Source organism: Anolis sagrei, chromosome 2 (assembly GCF_037176765.1).
Source record: "Anolis sagrei isolate rAnoSag1 chromosome 2, rAnoSag1.mat, whole genome shotgun sequence".
In the NCBI taxonomy this organism is placed as follows: Eukaryota; Metazoa; Chordata; class Lepidosauria; order Squamata; family Dactyloidae; genus Anolis; species Anolis sagrei.
The window spans coordinates 125,359,420-125,385,194 of NC_090022.1; the positions used below are offsets into that span (position 1 = coordinate 125,359,420).

Genomic DNA, 25,775 nt, shown 5'->3' on the forward strand with positions numbered 1-25,775 from the left:
TGTGTGTGTGTGTGTGTGTATATATATATATATTATAAATTCTGTTTCTGATTTTTATATTGCAGATTTCATAGTATAGTTCAAACTATGCAAATACACTTTGTCTAGAAAAGTAGCTCTGATTTGATTGAGCTGAAATAAGCACTTATGCATGTACATGTTTTCTCCTCTGTTTAAATTTGAGGAAGGAATAATTAATAATTTGTTGTCCAGACTACAGAGGGAATCTCTCCCAGTATGGTTTGGATTTGTGACTTCCTTCACCCAGCTATGCAGCTAAAAATATGCACTGAAAAAGATAAGTAACTGTTACTTTCTCTTTTACGGAGTATAATGGGAGGCATAGTACGCTTGGTGTGACCTCTGGACTAACTTTCTTAAGAACAAGTTTGTAAGAAGTGCAGAGAGAGCTGTTGCACCACCTGTATTTTGCAGTTCTCTTTTCGTATGTTAAATTGGTAATTAATCTTGATTTTTGTTGGGTTTAGGAGTTTTACTCTTGGCACATATGCAAAACCAATTATATCGTAAATCACTCGTGTTTCAGCAGATGTCATTCTGATTGTTCCCCACTGCATAGAGCACTACTAGTAAAACATTTGAGGTCAGGAACTTGGATTCCTCAACCACTGTATTCAAGGAAACCCATTTATTGTTCTGTCTCAGTAGAAAAGGTTCATTTCTCTTAGACTTATATCACATTGGCAGCCAATCAAGGGAGGTCATAATTGCATTTATGCATTTGGGGTGGGGGCTGAGGATGCATTAATATGTCTAAATGAATTAAGACTGTTGCCCTCTTTTCACCCCCAGTATGCATGTGTCAGATTTCTTAAGAATACAATATTTTACGTTCTTTATCAAATAAGAATTACGCTTTGGGCATTCAAACAAAGGGCTTGACCTTATGTCTTTTGCACTGTAAAAATGCTAAATGTGCCCTTTGTAGTTGCTTCAGCAAAAGGATTTAGAGAGACTTTTTTACAAATTGCATGAAGTAATATTCAACTCATATTATACTGAGTTGGCTACTGAGGCTTTGTGGGAGTTTTTTGTGGTGATTTGTGCTGTGAAAGCTGGATGATAAAAAAATACAGCTAAAAGTATCCTTCAGCATAGCTACTAAATTAGATCCACATATACTGAAGGAGAAAATAGTCATGGGATGTCTTACTTTAGGAATGATTGTTGGAGTTGCTTATTGCCTTCATTTCAGTTGCCTGCTGTATCCATTCTGCGTAGTTTTAGTGACATTTCCAAGTTGCTCAGAGAGCATGTTGATGAGACAAAATATAAAAGAATGCTTATGAGGGCACCTAGTCTTTGGGCCAGTTGCTTTTATGCTAGCCAGAATTAAGGCTGCAAGTGTTTAAATTCTGTACCATCTCAATGCAGACATGAAGGAAGAAAGTAGAATATTAGTTCCAATGTTTTTGGAAAACTTGATATTCAAGTTGTGTCAAGCTCACCTTTGGCTTGGATTAACTGTGAAATCATGAGCAGAATGCAGAAGGCTAAACTCCAAAGTCATTAATAGCCCATTGACAGCTCTAGAAAGCTGACATCTTTTTGTGGTGACTGGTATAAGATTGGAGAAGGCAGCATGGGAAAAATGATAGGGTCTACATCAGAGACAGGAAAGGGCTTTGAAAAACAGGAAGTCCAGCAGCCATAACTAAAAGGCATATCAGTAACTTGCATTCCACTTTTGTTCAACACTTGCATGTTTGATCAAAATTTATAAATTATTTACATTTTAGAATTTTCCTGGTTGTGTACTAATATGGCAAATAATTTCCCCCCCTGGTTATTCTGCAATTTGCAATGCTGGGGTATCCACAGATTTGATTTGTAGGAAGGATTTCTTCCTGCCACTAAGAAGAGCAAATCTTTAAAGTGAGAAGTATTCATTCTTGCAAACCTCACCCTGATGAAGCATTTGCTGATCATTTCAGGGGAGGTCTATAACTCCACCTACGGTTATACTTTGAGGATTCATGAGAAAGACTTCTGGGGATGGAACGTTACCCTAATGCATTCATAATTAATATTCTGGTTCAACTCAAAACCTGATGCTGTCAGTACATAGCATCTCGTATTGACAGTACCTGGTTGTTTGTGTCAAAAGGATGTTGGAAAATTAGTATGTTCTAATTTTGTCATACCTTTGTGACATATCTGATAAGAAAATAACACAGCATCAGTATCACAGTCTTGCATAGCAAAGTTGTCCGAACATTTTATTCTATTCTAAGTATATTGTTCTTGAATATAGTACTGCTGGAGAGTGTGATGTTTCTTCAGATTTGTGTGCTGTTGTATCTATGTATACACAGCTGATTCCCAGGAGAAGCCTGACAAACTGAGGATTCTCTCCGTATTATCAGTCTGGATAGAGAGGGGGAAGAGTGTAAAGTTGGTGAGTGGTTGTGTTGAGACCATTGAGGATTTGGGTTGTGACACTGTCTTCCTCCCCCGCGTGATCTTCCATTACAGTTCCATTCATATTGGCTGAACATTAGAGTCATGTTCCCAGCGGGAACTATATATCATTTCTGACACAAAAGGTAAAATCCCAGTGAGCATACTCTTTAAATTTTCATATAACAGCTGCTATGAATGGTCTGTTGAGTGCTGGGAACAGTTCTGTGAGAACTGTAGTTATGTGCCAGAGAAATAAGCAGTCAGACCTACATAAGATGAAACAGCATGACCATTTATCCTATGTTTACTGTCAGGAAGCTCAAGATATATCACTTCACCCACCTGTTTGAATAATATTTTTGAATGCTTACAAATGATTATTTGCATAGATTGCTGAATGTTGTTTTTTCCTGTCCTTAGGAGATGCAGGGTACAGAAATATGTAATTCATTCAATCTGCAATAAAAGATCAGTTTGATTTATTTTTTATTTTGTTTTATTTTTTACCTAATTTTGGCATAATTCGATTCCCATGTATGTGGACATTGAAGCCCACCACAGTGTATTCCTGGAATATTTGGATGTATGCTAGTTTAGTTCATGATAACCAGAAAACACAAAAAGAAATACTGTTTTAGCTGGCTTTGCAATATTTTGTGAAGGTTCAGCTAGTTGTTGTACAGAAAGGGTAACTATTGGTGCAACCCCTGTTGATTGTCTTGTTCTTCAGCATGCTGCAGTGTTATGTCTGTATTTCCTGTTCCTTTCTTTAGGGAAGTAATTGACTAATATATTATCACAGAATATTACAGTCAATCTTCTGTATCCACTAAATCCCCCATATCAAAAAGACAATATTGATTTTGCCATTTTATTTGTGTATAACAGACAGCTATGCCATTGTATCTCATGGGACTTAAGCATCCATGGGTTTGAAAATCTTCATATTGGTGGCCCTAAGATGACTGTAATAATACCTTCCTGATTTTTCTTTGTCTGTTCATTAATTTAGCCATGTTTGCTTTTAATCAATGTATTGGACTTCTTGAAAATACTGTTTTTGTTTTAGGTCATAAATTTGAAATCATCTCATGAGTACAATTTCACATCTTGATCTCAAAATTTTCTACTCAAATCCCAGCCAAACTTGTCATTGCTGAAGAGATGCAGAACTGTACCTTCAAGAAGGTGGTTGTGGTCTTTTTTTAAATTATTTGGGTATTTTTTTAAATAACCGAAAAAAACCAACCCTTCTGTTTACCTTGATTTGTTGGTATTGCTAAATCTTCTTGTGCCTGAAGAATGATTCCATCCATAGACTTTTCATTCATCTCACAGTATTTTTCCAGCATATTACAGCACTAAACACTCGATCTAAAAAATTAAATAAAGTTTGAAAAAATATCTTCAATGGTGCCAAATTGAATCTTCAAACTCCAATTGTGCCAAATCTTAATTGAATATTAAAAGCACAAAATAGTGTGGTCTTTAAAATCTTTCATTTGTAAATTCCAGTTGGAATAGTATTTGAACTGTAAAGAGCTCGCCTCAGGAGAGAAGTGACGGTGTTTCCTGGCTCTGTCTATGAGAGATTTCTGTCAAGGAAATATCTTCCTGCCCTGCCCTGAAGTGCTGATTTAGTTGACTAAAATGCTGAGTGGTACATATAGAGAAGCCTTGCTAGTTTGCATATTTGACCAAGTAACAAATTTTTAGCAAAAGTGAGGAACCCATGACTAGGGCTTCTAGCATGGACCCTAGTCCGTATCTATGGCCAGTCACCAGGAAAAATGATTTCCTCACTTTAACTACAATTCTAGACTGAGATTTTTTTTAAATGTCTAATTCATTGAAATGTAGGGTTTTGAGAGAACAATGTCAGTGTTAGGGGGAAAGAGAGGCCCCAACATTGTCATTTTCCTAAAACCTCACTCCTATTGTCAATATAGGCATTTAAAACCTGACTGTGACACGAGAGAGAATATTTCACACTTGTAATTTGTAAAGGTCTCCCAGTAATATCATTCCCTAGGCAGCTCACAAAGTCAGCAAATAAAATACCATTAAACAAAATATTCAACCAAAAAAAGAGCTTACTGCATTGACTCATTGTCCTGAGCTCTAACATTCATGAGATGCTTCCGTTCGAATAACTAGTACTGTGATCCTTTGAGATTCTGTGAAGAATCAGATAAAATAAGCATTACAAAGTGGCATAAGTATTATATATGTGCATATATAAACCTAGACGTTTTAGTCAAAAATTTGACGTTGAAAAACTTGAGTTGATTTATCACTAATCTCCTTTATTCTCTTTGCATGACACCACTTTTGGCCTTTTTGAATGCCTGTGTAGGAAAATGGATATAGGAGGGACACCTGGCCTCTTGAGGTGGTGGCGGCACTTTCCCCTCTCTACAGAACAACCTTCAATTTATCCATAGGTCATGTTGTTCATTTGTTCAGTCATCTCCGACTCTTCGTGACCTCATGGACCAGCCCACGCCAGAGCTCCCTGTCGGCCGTCACCACCCCCAGCTCCTTCAAGGTCAGTCCAGTCACTTCAAGGATGCCATCCATCCATCCACAGGTCATATCAAAAACCATAATTTTGGGCCCAAAATCTCCCCTCTATTTATACACAAGGTCAACTTATCCATTCATATATTTGGTTAACTGCATACTTTAAGTGGCATTCCACTGAACACCTGATTGGAAATGATGATGATGACGACGATTATGACGATAATATGTATAATGTGCAATTTCAGTCATTGCTGGAAAGGACAGAGAGTTTCTCATGTCTAAGTTTACAGTACTGTATTCTAATGAATTTAGTTCATTTGGATGGGTGGTACATTCTGCCAATGGAAAAATGTATGCTCATTTAGAATAGCTTGAAATAATGTATTTGCCATCTAGAAAACCACAGCTCTTAACTTATTCTGTTTTTGTGTTTCTTTTATTTTTGTACTCTGAGTTATTCTTGTGTAGATATTTATAAAATAGGTCATAAAGCTGTTTAGATACTTAAAATAAAAGCATGTTAATATAAAAAGCAAATAGGAATGCCTTCTATGGAGCAACAGCAACAACAACATTAAATAGACTTGAAATAGAATCTCCAGTATCTTTTAAAATATCCTTCATTTTGAAAAAAGAGAAAAAAGTTTCAAACTCAAAGGGAAAAATGTGTGGCTCCTGTTCTTTACTTCTCATTGAGGCTGACAGTGCCATCCTGTCTTCTTTTTCACTGCTTGTCAACGTTTAAAAGACATCTTTTGTTGTATGAATTCATCAGTCTCAGCCTAGTCTGAGCATAATGGAGAAAATGTGAAACATTGGTTTGAAATTATACTTTTCAACGTGACTAAACTTTGTACGTAAGATTGAAATCTATTTGCCATGTTCTGCCTATGTAATGAAGGCTGCATTTATGTCCTCTTGTTGCTAATGTAATTCCAAGATGAAGCAACTGTTTTTAACCAGTGTATCTTCTTGCATGGGATGTTCTTTCTTTTTTAGTTGGGTTAACAGCCGGATGAGGTCATCTCTTTGCATATCAAGCTGGTTTACATCACCTTTTGTTCTTCCAAACAGATTGCACACAAAAACACTACAAAAAAGGCCCATCCATTTATTTTAGCCTACTGATCTTCAAAGAGTTTTATTCTACAGAGTATATTGTGGCCTGTGAATGGATGTTTCCCCAGCTTAAGGACATTTCCTGCAGAAAAAAAGAAACTGTAAGAATGCTTGTGCTTTGGCTTAGATTAAATGGTATTTATGTTTGTAGCAAGTAAGGAAAGACTATGTTACATTCCCTATCTGTAGAAAAACGGCCAAGAATTTAGTAAGGATATGTGTAAAATGAGCTAAGAGGGTGGTCCTGTTTTATCCAAGTGACAACAAAAGATTGAATGGGAACACCAAAATGGTCAGAGGCATTGACATGTTGACAAGCAAATTATGTTCACCTGGAGATGCTATGACTAGGCTTTTATAATCTAAATCAGGAATTAAATAATTCAGAACTAAAATGTACCACTTGTACTTCACACTCTGTGAATGGATTTGTTTGATATATACCAAGACATAGTTTGTTGTTCTTAACTGCTATAAAGTTGACTTCAGCGTTCTGGGCACCCTATGAATAACAGACCTCTAGGTTCCTCTATTATCAGTAACCTTGCTCAGATCTTATAGATGCAGGACTGTGGCCTCCTTGGTTGATTTTATCCATCTGTAATGCAGCCTTCCTCTTTTCTTATTGTCCTTTGCATTAGCAAGCATTCTTGTCTTTTCCACGGAGCCATGTCTTCTAATGATATGTCCAAAGTACAGCAGAGCCCAAGGCTTTTTGCGGGAGTTCTAAACTATTGCCAAATACAATAATAAAGTTAGGAACATTATTTACTAATGGAACGATTTTCCTGCTTCTTGGCAGGGGGTTGGACTGGATGGCCCACAAGGTCTCTTCCAACTCTATGATTCTATGATTGTACACTCAGTAGAATTCTCTGAAGTCTCTTACAGCATTACCTGGAATTCCTTCATCAATTTTCGTTCTTTCACTCCCCTCACTCTTTCACTCAAGAAGTATTATCCGTTTTGCAACACTCCTTGTTTATATTTGAAGCAATTTACCTTGATATCCCCCATCCTAGCCATTACTTGTCTCTCAATATCCAGCGTCTATTTAATTGAAATAGTTGTGTATTCTTTCCATTAGCAAACATTGAAATAAGGCATGTTTCTTTGTACATACAGAACTACTGAATTATTAAACAGAAGTTGTGGATTAGTATTTTTGTCAAATGTAGTAAAAGTTAATGGTGAGTGAAATGGGTTGCTTTCTCTAAACCAGAAAAAACATCTTAAAATCTTCTTCTCCAAAACAGAAAAGATATAAAATCAGTAGTGCTCTGATTTATAAGTATTTAACTTCAGTAAATTTAACTTCATTGATTCACACACATCTCTTTCATGGAATTGGCTTTTCTGTTCTCTATTTTCATGCTGTAGTTATATCACAAGCCATTGTGTTGCTGGGTTCATCACTTTAACAAAACAAGAGTGTCTGGAAGAGGTGCTGAACTCAAAATCCAGGCATAAGCAGTAAGAGGCACTGGAATGTCCAGTTGTCATGGGAGATGAGTGTTCAGCTTTGTCAGGAATTTAATAGATTGTATGCCTCCATATGCTTTTACTGAAGAAGACTGTTTTTAGTAGTTCACTTGGTTATTTAAATAATCTCATGATAAAGGTTAATATAAATTACTGCCTCCATGAAACACACATCTCCCGTCAAGCCACTCCTAGGACCTTTTTGGAACCTATGCTTTCTTTCAAAGGTGGTGTACAAAGTGAGGGAGTGTGGATGAGGAGGAATTGTTGCCTTTGCATTTATTCAGCCACCTGATGGAGAGGTTCTTGACCTTTTTTTGAATTGGAAAAGTGTTGTGAAATAGAAGTAGCAGAAAGAACCTAGCGACCACAAGACCAGATGCAGGATTTATTTTCAGGAACAAAATTAATCTGCCCCATGTCTTTTACAGAAGGTATCCAATGAAAACCTAGCCGTTCTCCAGGTTTTATCTGCTTGCCAAACTGCTTCTTTTAAGGGCATGTTTTTCTGTTTTCCGTGACCAATCATTCTATTCCTAAAGATTTATATCTCAGCTGTTTCAATTTGTGATGGGCTGAAGCTTTGGAATGCAGATTGTCAGTCCAGATGTCAGACCTTTCCTTACAAAAGACAATGAAGGATTAGATTGGGTATGTGTGAATTTTTCAGTTCTTTGAAGATTACGCATGCTGCATAAAGTCCTAAACTTAGTATTTTCTTTGCCTTTTAGAGGTCAGTCAACTCTCTAAAGGCTGACTCTTGCTTGCACTTAAAGACTGAACTGTAAAAATCAGATGGGTAGGAGTTCTCCGGGTAATATATATATTCATTTAAAATAGTATGGTTTTATCATTTGTGTATATGTAGTTCATTCTAGATTGCAGATGGTCACCACACTGACCTTCTCTGATGAAAATAAATATTTTAACATGTACCGCAATGAAAGCACTCACGTGTCCCTGTTAATATACACAGAAAAAAATGGACAAATTAAACAAAATTTGTTTTTGTTGAGTGAAGGATAATGCATGTCCAGAATATATAGGTTTAAGGTGACCAAAACCCAACGTGTAGCTGCTACAGTCATTACTATGGGATAATCCTACTAGATAGTGCCACGTAGTCATGTTTATGTCAACTTTTTGTATAAATTGTAGGCAGGTCAAATTATGGATTTTGAAATATGGATGAGTTCTATGAAGAGGAGAAAGTACCGGTGCAGCCTCTGGGGGCATTTCCTTGCCCAGGCATCAAAAAGGTACTGGAAAGTAGAGGGAATTGGTGCTCCTTTTTGGTGCTTCTTCTGGGACAGACTGGCTAAGCGCTTGCCTTTTGCCTCTCTCATCAGAGAAGATGACATCTTTTTCATTAAGTTAACACAGAGCCAATAAGAAAAGAATAAGGCAAACAATTATGAAGAAGTCTGGAAAAAATGTAAAAGAGAAAAATGAAAAAAGTTAAACTTTTAAATAAGAACAATTGTTTTGCCCAAACCTTAATTTTTCTTCCAAAAAATCTACATTGCAAGAAAAGGAAATTTCCATTTTTTTTTATCAAGCCAGAAAACCCAGAGTAAAACTCAAAACACTATATGATGCCAAATAATGGTGTGGCTTGAAAATCTGTAATGTTAAATTGCACCATGAGACTTAGTGTTTTGTATGGCTGAAGGAATTGATATTGCTTAGAGAACTTTTGGAGCCTGAAGGTAATGATTTAAGATTTGAGTGGCATAATTACCTTTCATAGAATCATAGAATCAAAGAGTTGGAAGAGACCTCATGGGCCATCCAGTCCAACCCCCTGCCAAGAAGCAGGAATATTGCATTCATGTAATAGTTAAGACACATGTTGACATTTCAAAACCATTGTACTGTATCTGTGAGGAATATGTTCCAGGTCTTCACGTAAATACGCTAAACTACAGGTAATAATGAACTCTGTAATTCAATAATGAATTACTTCTGGTGTAAGCACACCAGAGACTTGTCTAGAGAACATAAAAATTCCTGGAGAGGATATATTTTGCCATATGCAGGTAAATGAAACTACGATTACTGGTCCCAAGAATACAAGATTGTATTTTACTAGAAAACTTCTTGTACAAGTTTGATTTACAAACCAGCAGAGATCCTTTTCTATGATATTAGACTCTTCACAGCAAGAAAACTTTTTAAAGGTAAGGTTTAGGTAAAAATTGACTCTACATTTCCCTTACATTGATTGAATTTATCTTTATGCTGCATAAAGGCAAATCAATTAAGAACTCTTGAAGTCTATCCTGCTTCGTCAATCTCTTTCAGTTTCTTGTTTAACACTTACAATTCTAGTATTAAGAAAAAGACAAAATAATATTGACAGCTAACCCCACATATGTTATTGAGTTGATATTGAGCAGTTTCTAGTCTTAGCCTGACTTGTAACGGCCAAAATGTATTTCTGCCTTTCAGTTTTCTTTCTCCCTCCTGCTGCAATCTATTCTCACCATAATGAAACCCCTGCCCAAATAAACAAAAGGCTTTACAAATAACTGACATTTCAAAGCACAAAGATATAGCTGCTTTGTTTATGCAGTTTCAGAATGAAATTCATGTTTGTATGACTTAAGTGCCAATGACCTCTTTTGCAGGCACCCCCCCCCCCCCGCCCCGCAAAAGAGATAACAGGTATATTATATGTTACATTTGGGGTACATAGTAATATATGGACTTGAACAAAGGGTTAGTTGATATTTTTAAATTCAGAATTACTTGCTCTGAGTTTCATATAGATCTAGACTAATGGTAAGAATGAAATCATGTTACATTAAAACATCTGTGCCCACCTCTTTTGCTACAGTTTCAGTTCTATCTCAGAAGTCTAAAGTCTGTATATCTTTTAGTGTGCTGGAAGGTTACCTGAACCACACTTGGCCCCTTCTACACAGCTGTATAAAATCCAGATTCTCTACTTTAAGGTGGATTATGTGAAACTGTAGACTCAGATAATCCATTTGAAAGCAGATCGTGTGGATTATCTGCCTTGATATTCTGGATTATATGGCAGTGTAGAGGGGCTCTTGGTTTCTTTTTATTGGTAGAAGAACTTTTGGCTCCTTTTTCATTCCTGCGGCTACTAAAACTGCAGTATTGAAATCTTAATTGTGTTCCTGCTATGCAGTTAAGAGAAGTATTAGATGTAATGTTCAATGCTTCTTAGCATTTAATGTGTATATTTCCTAAAATATAAGCAAGCTGTCTTGCTCAAGCAGTGTGAAATAGGTTTTGAGATCATAGCAAGTGAGAAGATAGGAATTCAGTTTTTTCTTCCTGTGCTCCAGTCCTTTCTAATAGTAATTCTCTTGGCATTGCTATTAGAAATGCAAGAAAACCCCCATCGGCTCAATTGGGGGATTTCTCACAATGCAAAGGTCAATAATTATCAACCTTCTCCAACCAGAAGTTGTAATATTTTTTTAAAAAAAATGTAAATGACATGCAAAAATGTCTTTACTGTTTGACCTCTAATTTGGCTCCATTGATTTATGGAGTTATGTAAGGCAAGAAGATAACACAACATTTAGCCTTGAGAGTTCAAGATGTTTGATGAGATATTTCTTATGAAAATTTTTAAGACTGCAGATGTTCATGCTTTTTTAATCTATTCCTTTGCTAACTGTAAGCCTGTCACATGAATTTTTAATCAGAAGCAAAGTAAGCACAACTTTGGGAATGAGGGGGCAAAACAAGTGACCTGACTTTATATTCAAATGCTTTCAATTAAAGGGGTTGTTATCTTATCCAAGATAACTGAAAAGGGATACTCAAAATACCACCTTGTGTAAATATAGCTATTGCCTGCATTATATCACCAAGAGTTCTCAACACATCTGGAAGGAGAGTGGTTCCAGTAATATTAAAGCATCCTATTTTGGTTGGCACACAGAAGCTGTGGTATATGCCAGTCAGTAATAGGCTTTGGAAACAAGCTGCTTTAAAACTCTCCGAAAGTATTCTCCTGGGAAATTATTCAATTAAATACAACTAAAATTAATGCTTGTCTGTTTTGTTTAAATGAAACAAAATAAGCAGTTGGAATAGAAAGTCTCTGGTGCATGTTGGAGAGTAAGAACCCCAGTTAATATTTGTGCATTCTGAGCTCACTGTTATTTCTACTCCTGCCTCCCATTTCAAACAAGTACTATTTCTAAATTATTGATGTTGCTCTAGCTGGTGGTGTAGAGATGCTATTTTCCTTTCTATAGAAATCTTCTATAAGTATGTATAGATGGGGAGAAGGGCATATTTACAATTTTGTCTAGCTTTAGCCTGACACTCCCTAACATCAGACAGCTTAAGAAGCTCTTTTCTACAGCATATATGTCAGCATATGAATTGAGCCTGTTGTTGGTCATAAGTGAATAAACACTACTAAATACACATAGCTTTTGGAAGGGAAGATGCTTGTATCATTAGTGGCAGGGATTTTGAGTGTGTATGCCTGACCTTTTGTTTCATATTTTTTTGATCTGTACATTTATGCCTTTTTGTTTCCTACATTTCATAGAATCATAGAGTTGGAAGAGACCTCATGGGCCATCCAGTCCAATCTCCTTTGTTGTTTATTCATTCATTTTGTTTCATATTTTTTTGATCTGTACATTTATGCCTTTTTGTTTCCTGCCTGCAATGGATTCTCCTTTCCAGAAAACTACTCTTGTAATGTGTCTCCGATCATTTGCTGAGGGAGCAAAGTTATACCAGGACAGCTTTGTTCAAAACTGTGATAATTTCAACTCAATATTTTCCGTGCTCGTATAAATGCCCACACAGTATGCATCCTCTTTCCTATGTGTCTTTCAAGAACTAGGTGGTAATATTTTCTTTTGGGATATAACCAAAATGGCAAAAGGCAAGACATTAGTCCCTCATGGTAGAACTTAAAAGATACCCAGACCACATCTACTCTCTCTGTCTTGACATTGCTTCTGCCCTTTTTGAATGCCCAGCCAGGGAATTGGTGGCAGCGGCCAGGGACAATTGGCTTCCTGAGGTGGCATTACTACTTTCTCCTTACTAAAGAATGACTCTCAATTTATCCACGAGTCATATCAAAATCCTTAATTTTGGCCCCCAAACCTGCTTTTGACTCATGCACAAGGCTAATTTATACATTAGGATATACAGCATTGTAGGTGAAATCTTGGCTTTTATTTACCTTCTTTTTCTTTTATTTGGAATTCAGATTCTATATATCACTCTATGCTGCCATCTACATGCTCTGTGTACATTTCATAGAATCATAGAGTTGGAAGAGACCTCATGGGCCATCCAGTCCAATCCCCTTTGTTGTTTATTCATTCAGTCGCTTCCGACTCTTCGTGGCCTCATGGACCAGCCTGCGCCAGAGCTCCCTGTCAGCTGTCACCATCCCCAGCTCCTTCAAGGTCAAGCCAGTTACTTCAAGGATACCATCCATCCATCTCACCCTTGGTCGGCCCATCTTCCCTTTTCTTTCCATTTTTCCCAGCATCATTATCTTCTTCAAGCTTTCCTGTCTTTTCATTATTTGGCCAAAGTACTTCATCTTTGTCTCTAATATCCTTCCCTCCAGTAAACAGCAGGGCATTATTTCCTGGAGTGTGGACTGGCTGGATCTTCTTGCAGTCCAAGGCAATCTCAGAATTTTTCATAGGCAAATTTTCTTGAGTCTGGTAGTATGTTGTTTGCCCTGCCATTTTGCGTGAGTCATTTCCTTGGCCTTTAACTTTGGGGTGGGCTCAAGATGGTGGCAGTGGCTATACGACTGGGATACTTCCAGGTTCAATCTTACTGTGATGTTCTTGGTGCAACAGAGAGGGTTCATTCTTTCAGTTTGTTGAGATGTTTTCCTTAGGCATAGCTCCAATATATGTAATTCAGTGGTGTGTATACATTATATAATGTATACATTATGCTGTTGACTGATCTATCTTGGGTGAAGGTGGGCTTTATATTTTGTGCCTCCAGAACGGATGGGAGAGACTTAAACTAATTGGCCTCCAGGAAACTTCCAGATGTCTTTATTCTAGCCAACTAATGTCACCCATATAGTTGTTCCATACACTGGGTCACAGTGGTCAGTTTTATTGTGCATTAGTGTCAAAGGGCTTGGACTTTTTTTATGTTGGAGCCAATTCATGTTAGTAGTCCACTCTAAATTACTTAGGAAGGCAGGTAGCCTACCCGAATATTAGCACAAATATTTACCTCTGGTCTTAATATATTTCAAGTTCTTGCCTCCTTCTGTTCCACATGACCTAAATCTGATTTTTCTATATTATCATACAAACAGATATTTACTAATTCTCTCTCATATTCTTCTTGTCCCAATTGCACTTTTAATTGTTTACTTCCTGTGTACGTAGAACCACAGCGTCACCTGTCTGTTTTCCTCTGTCCTAATTTTTCTACTTTTTATCTCCATTGTTTCACCTTTTCATCTGGTCTCTGTAGTCTTCAATGCACTTTTGTTTATTTTGCAACTTGCTACGGCTCCTCTGCTTGATTTGTCACATTCAGTGAATATATGAAAGGGAATAAAGTACCCTGTGGCAAGGTACTTACATCCTTTTCTGTCATTCAGCTCATTAAAGCCAGCTAAGGAAAACATGGCAAGATGTGAGTTGAACAGGGCATTTAGAGTTTCAGGTGCTGATGACAGAGGGAAATGTATGAAAAGGAACCTCTTCAACTTCAACAGATTCGGAAAGAGACTGTTGTAATGGGAGGTATTCCCCATCCGCTGGCCGGAGGAGAATGGATGAATTATATTATACAAGTGAATGCTCAGAAGCTGTGTGAATTTTGTTGAAGGGCTGATGGAAGTCATTGGCCACCAGTGATCGAGTACAGTTCTGGTGTGATTCTTTTGGTCATTAGTGTCATGTGTGAATAAGGCATTTTGTATCTCTTTAGACTGAGTTACCTTTAGATGAAAGAGGTAAATATTTCTTCTCATTCAAACAAAATAATTCACAAAGGCCAGTTCATATACATGTAGCAACTCTGTTTCAGGATAGGATGAACTTAAAAAGGTAAAGCACATAAGTTTATTTTCCCCATCATTTGTAAGGAGGAGAAATGAGATCTTTACTTCTTACAGAACGATACTCATTTTCTTAAGATGAAGCATTTTCTGTATTTCTCACTCATTGCCCATCTGCCCTGAATTTCCTTTAGTTTTTTTCCTTCTCCATCCCGTTTTCCCTTCTCAAATTCTTTCCTGGTGAATTCATTTATAAAGAATGACTGAAGGCAAGACTACTTATTTCTTAACTTTTTGTAATATCCCAGTTTTTTGAGCCTTGCTCAGACTTCATATTTTGGGTTTAAAAAGAAACCGTGTTTTGGGTTTAAAAAGAAACCGTGAATTAGAGATTTCTGGTGGAATTCTGAAAAATTAAAATTGCCTACCTTAATCTTCCTTTAGTATTGGTCTATGAATATCTTGTCATTAGCTTTGCAGTGCTGTGTAACAAAGCTGGTAAATATACAATGAGATTCCTACTCTTAACATGAAAAACCTTCCAAAAATTAAACCATATTAGGTGTTCTTAAAGCAAGTGCGTAAGTAAAATATCTGGGTAAGAGACAATGTGTGCATTGTATGTTTAAGGAGTCCAGAGCATCACATGGTCAGTAGTTTTTGCAAAAGCCTTTTGAGGCCTCTTCCACACAGATAAAATCCCACATTTTCTGCTTTGAAATGGAATATATGGCAGTTGGACCCAATTCAAAGCAGATATTGTGGGATTTTCTGCCTTGATATTCTGGGTTATATGGCTGTGTGGAAGAGCTCTGTGTTGGGCCAGTATTCTCCTCCTCCTCCTTATGAGTTACAGATGTTGAGATAAAATCAAGAGATTTCTGGATCCTTTAAAGTGATCTGTTGCATTTTTGGATCAGATAAATCAGTACCTTTTGACTTGCACACTTGGTCAATTACATATCAGAACCTGTACTATAAATTCTGTCTATGACTAAATAGGTAGTTAATTGAGATGTTTCCATGCTAGACCATTATGATCTTAGTTCCCACTGAAATGTTGAAAGAACAAAGCAAGGTACGGTTGTAAGGGACCAATCTTTTGGGAAATCATTTAATTGCAATTATGGTAAGACCCTCATATCTGCAGGGATACATTTCCAGCCAGATCATGATTATCTGAAATAGTGGATACCAGTGAATGACATTAAACTACTTGACATCTAGTCCAAGGACATAGTAGAATTGCCCTGGAGAGTCTAGAAATTCTTAGAGGGACATTCTCTCTAGAAATTGGCTAGATCCTCCAGGGTAACATTTTAGGGAGATATCCATAGAATTGCCCAGAAGACCTCATACATTTCCAGGGACCACTTTTCACCAGATGTGGGTAAATGAAACAAAGGATATGGGTTCCACACTTACGGATTACTATATTGTTCGAATTGTATTTGTATTTGATTTTTCCCATCTCAGTCTTAAACCTTCAGTTATTTTACTGCCTGAAAATACAGAAATGTAAATACATTCTGTTTGGATGCCCAGAAGAGATCTGTGGGACAGAGCTGCAGATGGGAAGCTGGTTTAGCTTGGCTCATTTGGAGGGTGGCTTATGACAAATCACTGCCTTTCCTTGCAAAGCCAGAATCTGTTAGAGAAAATTATTATTATTATTTGTTTGTTTCATTTATATACCACTTTTCTCACCCCTGGGGGCAGGGGGACTCAAAGTGGTTCACAGCAAAGTAAATGGCAAATTCAATGCCCTACATAATATAAATACATCACATAACTAATATAGCATATAACAATAGATTAAAACCAGTAAACTATAAAACATAAAACATTGGACATAACCAACATAAAACATAGAACTACATACAAACTACAATCATATAAACTACATAACCAGTTTAAGATTTTCATCCTTTTCTCTGTTCCAAACTTGTTTTTAAAACTTATAGTCAGAGAAGCAGCTCTGCTACATGCTCCTAACCCATTTTAGTAGCTGAGTACCTCACCTATAGAGTATATCGCCTGTTGCTACATGTGGCTTTCTTGTGACTTCTGCATGACTATTGCCACAACTGAAATAGTTTGCCATCTTTTTAACCTACTTCAAAACATTGTTATGAGTATAAGCAAAACCAAAATTACAGTGGCAATGATACATGGAAAATATTTGTTTTGAGACAGTTGTCGAGATATCAGATAATGTTCTATCATTTCTCTCTTTTTAGAAATCATTGATGATTTGGCCAATTTGGTAGAAAATACTGATGACAAGCTGCGCTGCCAAACCAGACGTGTGATGATGGTGGAGAAAAAGTCAACTTCCTGTGGTAAGACGTGGTTTGATTCAAAATTAGACTTGCCTTTCTTTTCTGAAACGACTGCCATTTTATTCTAGTTCTTGGACTGAAGCTAAAATGTTTAAAATATTTTTAATCATGACGTTTGCATTAGAATTTTTACTTCTTTCCACAAATATTCCACTAATAGCTGACAGTGTAACAATGTAGAAATGATGAACATAGCTTTTCCTTTTGTGAGAGAGAATAAAAAAAGAGAGGTAGGGAGCGGACATGATGGAAGAGAAGTAAAAATACTGTATTTTGTCAAACTTAAGGCATTGTTGAATGGAAGGTGCACCCCCCCCCCTTTTTTTTTAACAATTCAATTTTTTGGGAATTTTTCTCTGCATGCACAACATCTTTTTTGTTTCAATTCAGTAATCATATTTCTTTTTTCCTAGTTCTATGGGCCATGGGGGGGGGGGAGCAAGAGGGGGCTTACATCAGCCAGATCAGCAAGCAGCCAGTTGGCTGAGGCTGATGACAAAATGATGGGAGCTGGCAGAGCCCTTAGGGCTTGAGCCCTCCCCATCCTCCTCCTCCTCCTCTTCTCCTCTCTCAGATGTAAAGCATTTTTGAGAGAGAAAAAGAAAAAGAAAAATCCCCAAAATGGAGTTGTAAGCCATCCCTTGTATTGTATAAATAACTTATATATCTGAGCAGTGATATCATGTGACATTCCAGAAGCAAATTGCAAATTGATTTTTAAGGAAATTATGTTAAACTGACTAAACTACTGTTACAGGAAGCAACATTTTATTTATTTCTTCATACTTCTGTCCATCTATATTTTAATTCCAGTTTTATGCCTGATGACAACACTTTAAAGATAGCTGGCAATAAATGAACATTAATACACAATAAATGTAATGTGTGTGCTAAAGAGATGGGCCATAAATGTGTCAAAATCTCCCATTTCCTCCTACTCCACAAGATGGCATTTCGGCTCAGTAACCTTAGAACATCACCACTGGGAATAATGTCTTTTCAGGCTTTGTGTTTTGTTTTTTTTAACTTTTATAGCCTTTTTGTGGAGGAAAATGTAGCTTTTGTTTTTCACTTTTGTCCATATTAATTTGTCTGAATGTTTCTATCAGCTATGATCAATGTGTATATGAGTGTGTTTACTATCACAGGAATGCTGATTTTGAAGGCACTCTCCTAATCTTTCTTTATGAGTTTGTAGCACACTTATTTAAGCCAGATGACATTCTAAAATAATCCTCGAGAAAATAATGGCACACAGAGGATCTTGCCTTTTTCATCACACCTGGTACCTTTTTCATTCTCTTGATTTCCTCCCCCCCCCCCCCCGAAAGTTAATTGTCTGCAAGCCATCAGGTTTGTTCATCTAATGTAGATTATGTAGGTTTGGTTGAGTACGTCTCAAACACTTTTATTTTTAGCACAGTGGAGAGCTCAGCATAGTGTGACATGAAGTCAACCTTTCCCGTGGCCTGTTTGCCAGAGGATTATGCCAGTGTTCTTTCCTAATACTGCATGGACAATTGCTTTGGCTGTGAACCAAAAGATGATTTTTACCCCAAAAAACTTTTTTTCCTGGTTGATGACCTATTTCATGTTTTCTTTTCCATTTCTTTCCACATTCCCTGTGTCTGGCTGTCTACATATTCAGCATTATTTTCCATGATTTTGCTAGCATTCTGCATGAGAGGAGGCAGATTTCTTATTCCATTAAGCCACCTTGAAGAATTCTGTGTGGTACTGCTCATTTTGATGAATTGGGGGGGGGGGGGGGAGTCACATTTGATGAATATATACGAGTAGTCATTTTCTATTGGAATATAAGGAGGATTATTTTTCTTTCTTGAGTACAAATGAAACTGAGGCCCAAAACTAGACATTACATTACTTGATTGACACTCTTGATTATGTATACTTTTGTTACATTTTTGTATTTGGGGTTATTTTCCCTGAAATGCAAGCCCAGGGGGCACAGATTCTGTCAGGACCATGAAAAGGTACCATTGCTTTTCCTTGCTCATGGAGTATGTGCATCTGGTGTAGGCAAAATCCACCCATCCAGTGGATGGTGAGGGATGCTGAGATTTGCAGTCTAATGATATCTTGAGGATTACAATATAGCAATTGCTATATAATTCCATAATGAAGTTCCCATTGATTGATTTTATTAATGTAATGTCATGTTTTATTTAGTAATGAGACAAAGAAGTTGGATATGTGATAGAGCTGAGACATTATAACAACTGAGTTGCCATTTAATTCAGACCTCAGGATTGATCATTACCTCATACCTACCAAATTGTTTTCTACTTTCTGTGGTCTACAGCTTCTGTAACATGTTAATACTTTTCAGTATTAGCAAGAGTATCCCTCTGGGCAGATAAACCAGGAAATCCCAATTGGATGACGCCCTGAGGGTCTGCCTCTAGGGGTAAACCAAGAATGGGCAACTTGGAAATCCCTGAACAGACTCAGAAGTGGAATGGGCAGATCGAAAGACAACCTGGCAAAATGGCACTACCTAAAAGAGTCCTCCACCTTGTGTGACTGTGGATCAGAACAGACAGCTTCACATCTGTACACTTGTCCTGCTTCATGTACAGAGGAAGAATTGTTTGAGGCTACAGGCAATGCGGTCACTGTTGCCTGTTTTTGGTCAAAATATATTTAGCTGCTTGTGCTCCTTCTATTTTTATCAGTTTTTATATTAATTTGTGCAATGTTTTTGATATGTAATAGATAAATAAACTTTTCAGGGTTCAGACAATTCTGCCCAATATATTATAAGTAATAGATTTGAAGTAGCAGCAAATAATCCCAGGATATTAGCAGTTTTTTCTTCTATGTATATAGCTGTGGAGAGCATCAAATATATTAGTATAAGTATGTGGTCAAACTGTCACACACTCTGTGTTGTCTCTTTATTTTGCTCTCTTCTTTTATTAGAAGAGAGGAAGATTACTTTACTTGCCAGAGTCACATAAGCAGCCTGTGGCCCAGCTATTATCCAACGTGTATCTATGGAATTCTATCCCAAGGCTTTAATCATAGAATAACCTTTTTATCATTTGGCAGAAACTCATCACAAAAGCCTTCAGGATGAAAGAAAAACCTCCACAGCCTTCCCTAAGCCAGATAGAAAGGTCCAATTCCCAATTAATATTTTTTCATCCTGTTTCCCAAAAAGGACAAATCAAATTCAAAGTTAAACATCAAGAATTTACAGTACCATTTGGGTACAGACTCCCTTTATTTAAAAAATCCTAGAGGTTTAGCCCCCGAAGTAAGGAAAGGTAGTGCATTCTCTTACCCCCTCCCTCTGGAGATGGGTGCCTAGGAGCGCTGGGTGATTGGGAAAGGTCAGCAACACCTAGTTAATTACATTTGCATATGCAGCTGATCAAATAGAGGCCTGCTAGTCGCTGCTCTCACCTGGAGAGGGCCATGTGCAGCTGCTGCTAGGCTTGGAGCCTGGCTCTGCCATTGGAGGGCTGCCACAAGAGCCCTTGACACCCCCATTGCGATCTATCGTTTCAAAGGCCAAGTAATTAGTTATATTTGAATACAAAGAGGAGAAACCTGGCATTGTGTGAAATATCCAGGGACAGCTGCTTAGAGTTTGGTTTCCAAGGCTACATGTCAAGGATCACTGCTTGATATTTCTGGAAAACAGTGCTGAAATGCGGTAATTGAAATTTGATGTCTGCCTTTTATTTCCTAGCATGGCCCATACATTGTTGGGGTTTTTATTGCACTTTTAAACTATTTGTTCAAAAGTTACATTTTCAAAAATGAGGTCAAAAACAACGATCCCTTGAACTGAAGTTTTGCTGAGATGGTAGCATATTTTTCATCAGCTTGTAGGAGTTGGATGGAAATCAAACAGCACCTTTGCTCTTCTCCATCTGGTTGTGTCTGTGAATGGGGAAAAAAGACTTTGCTAGAAAGTTAACTACCAATATTTCAAAAATAGATGCTGGGCAACAGGAAGACTATGTGTAGACCTCAAAGCGAATTGAAATAATGTGTATATCCAGTAGAACCTTCTCATTGTAACAACAGTCTTAAGATACTGAGAGGTCTCTACAGGGACCCTCTAAGACTTCCATTGCATGCCATTCCTAAAGGTGAGGGCAATTGTGTTTGACTTATTGTCTATATAAGTGTGATACTTCAAACATTCAACATGCCAATGGAAAAATGCTGTATATTCACCCTGTGCTCTGTGAGATTTTCAAACTTATTTACAAATCTTATAATGACAGAATTTGACTTGTAGCCAGCAGAGCCAACTTATTTTGTTGTCCCAGAATGTGACTCTCGTGTTGCATTTTGTCATGCCTAATTGAATATGAGAATGAAACCTTCACATCTCCTTCCAGGGTGTGCTTGGGGCATATTGTATGCCTCTCTGGTATCTTTTGCTGCCCAGCACCAAAATAAACTAATTAATTTTTCCAGATTATTTTGCATAAATGCTCTATAAGCCCTTTTCAGCATCCCTATGCAGTGGGATTGTTGTCATTCGTAATTGTTTTTCACTTTTCTATCAATTTGCACAATTCTTAGTTACATATCTGATATGAAGGGCATGCATGTGCACAATTCAAGTACTTGTAGCATTCAGTGTTTTTTTTTTACAAAGTAATTATTTCAGTTACTTTTGAAAACCATTGTAGTGAAGACTACAATTCCAACTATGTAATGGTAAATATTTTACAGTCATGGAACAAACCTTACATTTAAAAAAGTAAACTCCCAGGCTTTGTTTGTGGTCTGAATCTCAAGAAAGTTGAGGCTCAGTCATATGACCCTCTGTGCAGTCAATCATTCAGTGCATAGGGGCTGTCTGTGGTTGGACAGGGGTTGGTTGGGATGTAGCTTTGCCATGCTTTTTCATCCTTCCCAACCATTCAGGTATGATGTCTTTGGTCATTTTAAAATAAAGAGAATGAGAGATTAAGAGAAAGCATTTGGAGCTTGGCCATTCTCACTTTTCCCTTTTTTTGTTTTGTTTTGTTTTGGTTTTTTTGGGCTGCTGCTGCTGTTGATAGTGTTAGGTAGATTTGTGTGCTCATGAGAAAAGATAGAATAAATATCCATCAGTTTCGGTCAAATAGCAGTAATTGCAAACAAATCTGATATTGGCTCTAGAATTTCAGATTCTGTCACATTCTTCACCTTGAAAGGAGTCTTGACATGTGAAATGAGGGGCATGCTTGCTTTACTTCTATGTCCAGTTCTGTAGCTCTACTCACAGGAGAGCAGCAAGTTTGAAAAACATTCCCTGTCCAGTTGGGAATTCAGATTGGTTTTTTAGGATGTCCAATTGTATGGAGAGCCCCACATGTCAAAGAGACTCTCCTCTTTAGACTCCTGATCTTCATGTGAGGAGAGCAACAGAGACATTGGTGAAGGGTAGTATGTTTGTGAATTAGTGATGTCTCCCATAGCCAATCATATTTAGGAGAAGGACCATCTATCAGCTGGGCATCTGTTATATCACATCACAGTATAAAATACTTGACAAACCCAAATGAATTAGATGTGCTCTTGACCAGAGGATACTATGCTTTTGAATAGATTACATAAAAATGGTTCCTAGGCCACCCAGAAATGGCAAGTTGGATATGTGACTCTTCTCCGGTTATTATTTCCCTATAACAATTTTAATCGCACCTGATTTCAACATTTGTGTTTTCACGGATTCCGTTTAAAACATATCTCAAACTTCAGTCTGCCCTACATTTTGTTTTCATTTTCAAGAGTTTTCTTTCTTTCTTTACTTTTAATTGATTCCCATCATAAAGCAGGAGTGACTCCTTTAGAATAGGTTTATTTACCTAATAAACTGGCTCTTATGTTATCTAGGAAATGCTCACATTTTCGAAAGAGGAACTCCTAGTAACAGGCAAACAAAGATCCAGCAGTTAGGTCTGGTGAGACAACGAAATGAAGGTCAGCTAATATTGCCCTCGGTCTCTTTCCCGGTGGCCATGACAGCAGGGAGGGTTTGTTTGAAGATCCCAGACTCAGAGTCATTACTTGCATTGTTACCCATCTGAGCATTTGTGTCCCTGCCAACAGTTTAGGATATTAATGTATTCCACAGATCGGGGGAAAGGAATTCCTCTGCATGTCTTTTTGTTTTGTTTTCTCTAATTTCCCCTGCTTTTCTCTTTTCTCCTCATATACTTTGTTTGCTGTGCCTTCGTCTGGTGGATGTTGCTGAGCATTTCTGATGAGAAAGTAAAGAATTACAGAGAGGAAAGGGAGAGGTGTGTGTTAACATTTTAAAAATGTTAGGTGATGGGTTTGGAGGGTTTTTTTTTTTTACAAGCTAGTCAGGTGCATAGACATTCATATTCTTTTTAGGATTATGAGTGCAAATATACAGTAGAAGGTTCCATTTCTAACATGTAGGTCTCATTGATTTGCTTCCTGGAGCCAGAGAGTACTTTCAAGAAAAATTAAAGAGTGCTGCTCCCCAGGATGCCATGCTTCAGTGATTCTTTAGTATTCATCCTTGCTTCATTACCACAGCCACCTCTCAGCCCACCCTGCACAGTTACAAAAAGGGGCAAAATTACAGCAATTCATATGAGGATGACTTACTGCCAGAGAATAATTGGTTTCTTCTTTTCAAAGAACGTTATCTCAGCAAAGCTTGGAAAACGAAAATTGTGTGTGTGTGTGTCTGTGTGTGTGTGTGTTAGTTATAAGATGGGGTGTTCAATGGAATGTATTTCAAAATTTTCACAGTGTTTGTCAAAGGCAGTTCATTGGAAAGAAAAGTTTTTCTGTTATTGTTTTTTAATGAAGAGATAATGATCTTATAAAGAAATAGGTCAGGGAAAGGAATCTGAGCAAGTTTCTTAAGCATGTCTATGTATTCTGCTTCCCTAGCAGGAATTGTACTTAATACTTAGATTTTCTTAATATATTCTTTGATCACTCATGGAAATGTTAATGAGACAAAATGGGCTAAAGAGCTCTCCAGACAGTGCTTGGAGAGGGAGGAATAAAATGCAGACCCTCAGGAGGGCTTCTAACGCACAAGAAGTTCCTTTGTTTCCTGTTTTACAAACCAGAGACATGCCTAAAATCTGCAACAAAATGAGAGCAGGCTGAAGAGGGACTATGGAAGACTAGGCTTTTCTATATTTTTAAAAAAGGAAAAAAAGTTTGTTGCTGGCTGTGAATGCCCTGGCCTACTTGTTGGGGAGTGTTATGGGGGCGTTTGAAGTCCAAAAGGAGGGTCCTCTGAAGATGTGAGCAGGGTGCAGTTAGGCTGTCTTTCACTTGGGCTTAATTAAGAACCTGGCAAGCTTTGTCTCTTGGGGAGGCAGTTTTGTGAATAGGGTGCTCTGGCCCCTAAATTGTACGTACAGGCTTGCTGCCTTTGTATTGGGTTGCCAAACTGAAGACAGTAGCAAGTGCAGGCTCCATGTTGCTGGAGGTCATCTGCCTGTTTAGAGGAGTAAGCCCACACCCCAAGAGAAAGAGAGCATAGTCAGAGGGAGTCTTTCATCGGGACTGGGGAATAACCAACCTTTATGTCCATGTGTGTATAAATGTAAACAAAAAGCCAGTGGGAGGTAAAAGAGGTTTTGTAACACTTTCCACCGGATGATTCTGTTGTCTTAATGAAGGGTCAGAGGGTAAACCACAGAGGGCAAACACTTTTCCTCAAGGAATCAGTCCTCTGGGTCCCAGTTTTCTGAATGGGAAAATATCCTAAATTTCATATTCAGATAGTAGTTATTACAAATGCTTTCTTTATGTTGAGACTATTTGGTGTTAAATTTTGCTGTCTCCTTTGTGTAGCATTTTAGGACATAATTGTAATGAAAGGTAGTTGCCGTGGTTTGGGTTTCTCAGAGGAGAGAAGTGCAGTTCTGAGAGTGCTCCTGAAAGCTTTCTATGGAAACCATTAATGAGCTGGAGATTTTGAGGGTACGGGTGGACCTCCAGTCTGCCACAAAGCTACACCCTTGGTTAAGGTGCTGGAAAAGTTATAAGTGAAGTTTCTGTGTTATTCAGGACATATGGGCCCAGGTAGTCAGAACTATCCTTAAGTGACAGAATCCATGAAGAAATGTCTTGGCTAGGCAGTGATGAACATGGCCAGATGAGGAGGGTGCTGACACCATCTTATCTGTAGTAGTGATGAACATGGCCAGATGAGGAGGGTGCTGACACCATCTTCATCTGTTGCAAATATAAGAGAATAAAACAAATAAAACTTGTTCTGTTTTCTTAAATTACCATTTCTTAAGAAAAGGTAACTACCTTTTGTCCACAGTCATACTTTCCTGGGTCAGATTTTTCTAAATCTATTTTATTGTGACTTTGGCCAGAGACCCTTGGCTGATTGAGGCAAATGCTCTTAGTTTATAAAACAGTAATAGCTGATTCTTGATAGCTTTAAAATTGAACACCTTTCTGAATCATCTTGATTTGGAATACAGTTATGACCCCTGTAGCTACAAGGGATGTGTTCCTGAACTTATCGTAGCAACATGAAACCACAGATAATAGTGAGTGCTATTGAAATGAATTACTTCTGCCAAAAGCATACCATACAATAACCTAGGGGACCTAACAAATTCTTAGAGATCATATTTCATTGGCTGCAGGTTAGCAAATCCTAAAGCACCAATCCTGCTGCTATGGGGGTCATACTGTAATTTTAGATTGCAGTGGGGAAAGTGCAGCCTAAAAGTCTCAACCAGCTCCAATCCTGCCTTTGAGTCCCTCCAGCATCCCCTTCCACCATGTATGAGCATGCCTGACTCACCTACAAAGGGCTGAAGTGGGCCAAATATACTGGAAACTCTAACTAGAAATAAACTTTTGATCTCCTTCAGGTTCTATTT

At 37.6% G+C, this 25,775-nt stretch overlaps 1 protein-coding gene and 1 long non-coding RNA gene across 5 annotated transcripts in view; one reads left to right on the forward strand and one right to left on the reverse strand.

Annotated features, from left to right (window-relative positions):
- Positions 1-25,775, forward strand: part of STX8 (syntaxin 8) — an 82,416-nt gene that overhangs the window by 42,498 nt on the left and 14,143 nt on the right. For 3 of the 4 annotated variants that reach the window (XM_060764491.2, XM_060764492.2, XM_067463826.1), the window contains exon 7: positions 16,798-16,899. In XM_060764491.2, the coding sequence (XP_060620474.2) occupies positions 16,798-16,899 (102 nt within the window). Of the gene's footprint in view, positions 1-213; positions 3,635-16,797; positions 16,900-25,775 lie in introns of those variants that run through there. The other variant, XR_010909227.1, reaches the window with a different exon arrangement.
- LOC132768520 (uncharacterized) overlaps positions 1-25,775 on the reverse strand; it is a 48,715-nt gene that overhangs the window by 14,849 nt on the left and 8,091 nt on the right. The window contains exons 2-3 of the long non-coding RNA XR_010909228.1: positions 4,522-4,601; positions 3,686-3,798 (exon numbers count right to left, since the gene is read on the reverse strand). This is a non-coding gene — a long non-coding RNA (uncharacterized lncRNA). The remainder of the gene's footprint in view (positions 1-3,685; positions 3,799-4,521; positions 4,602-25,775) is intronic.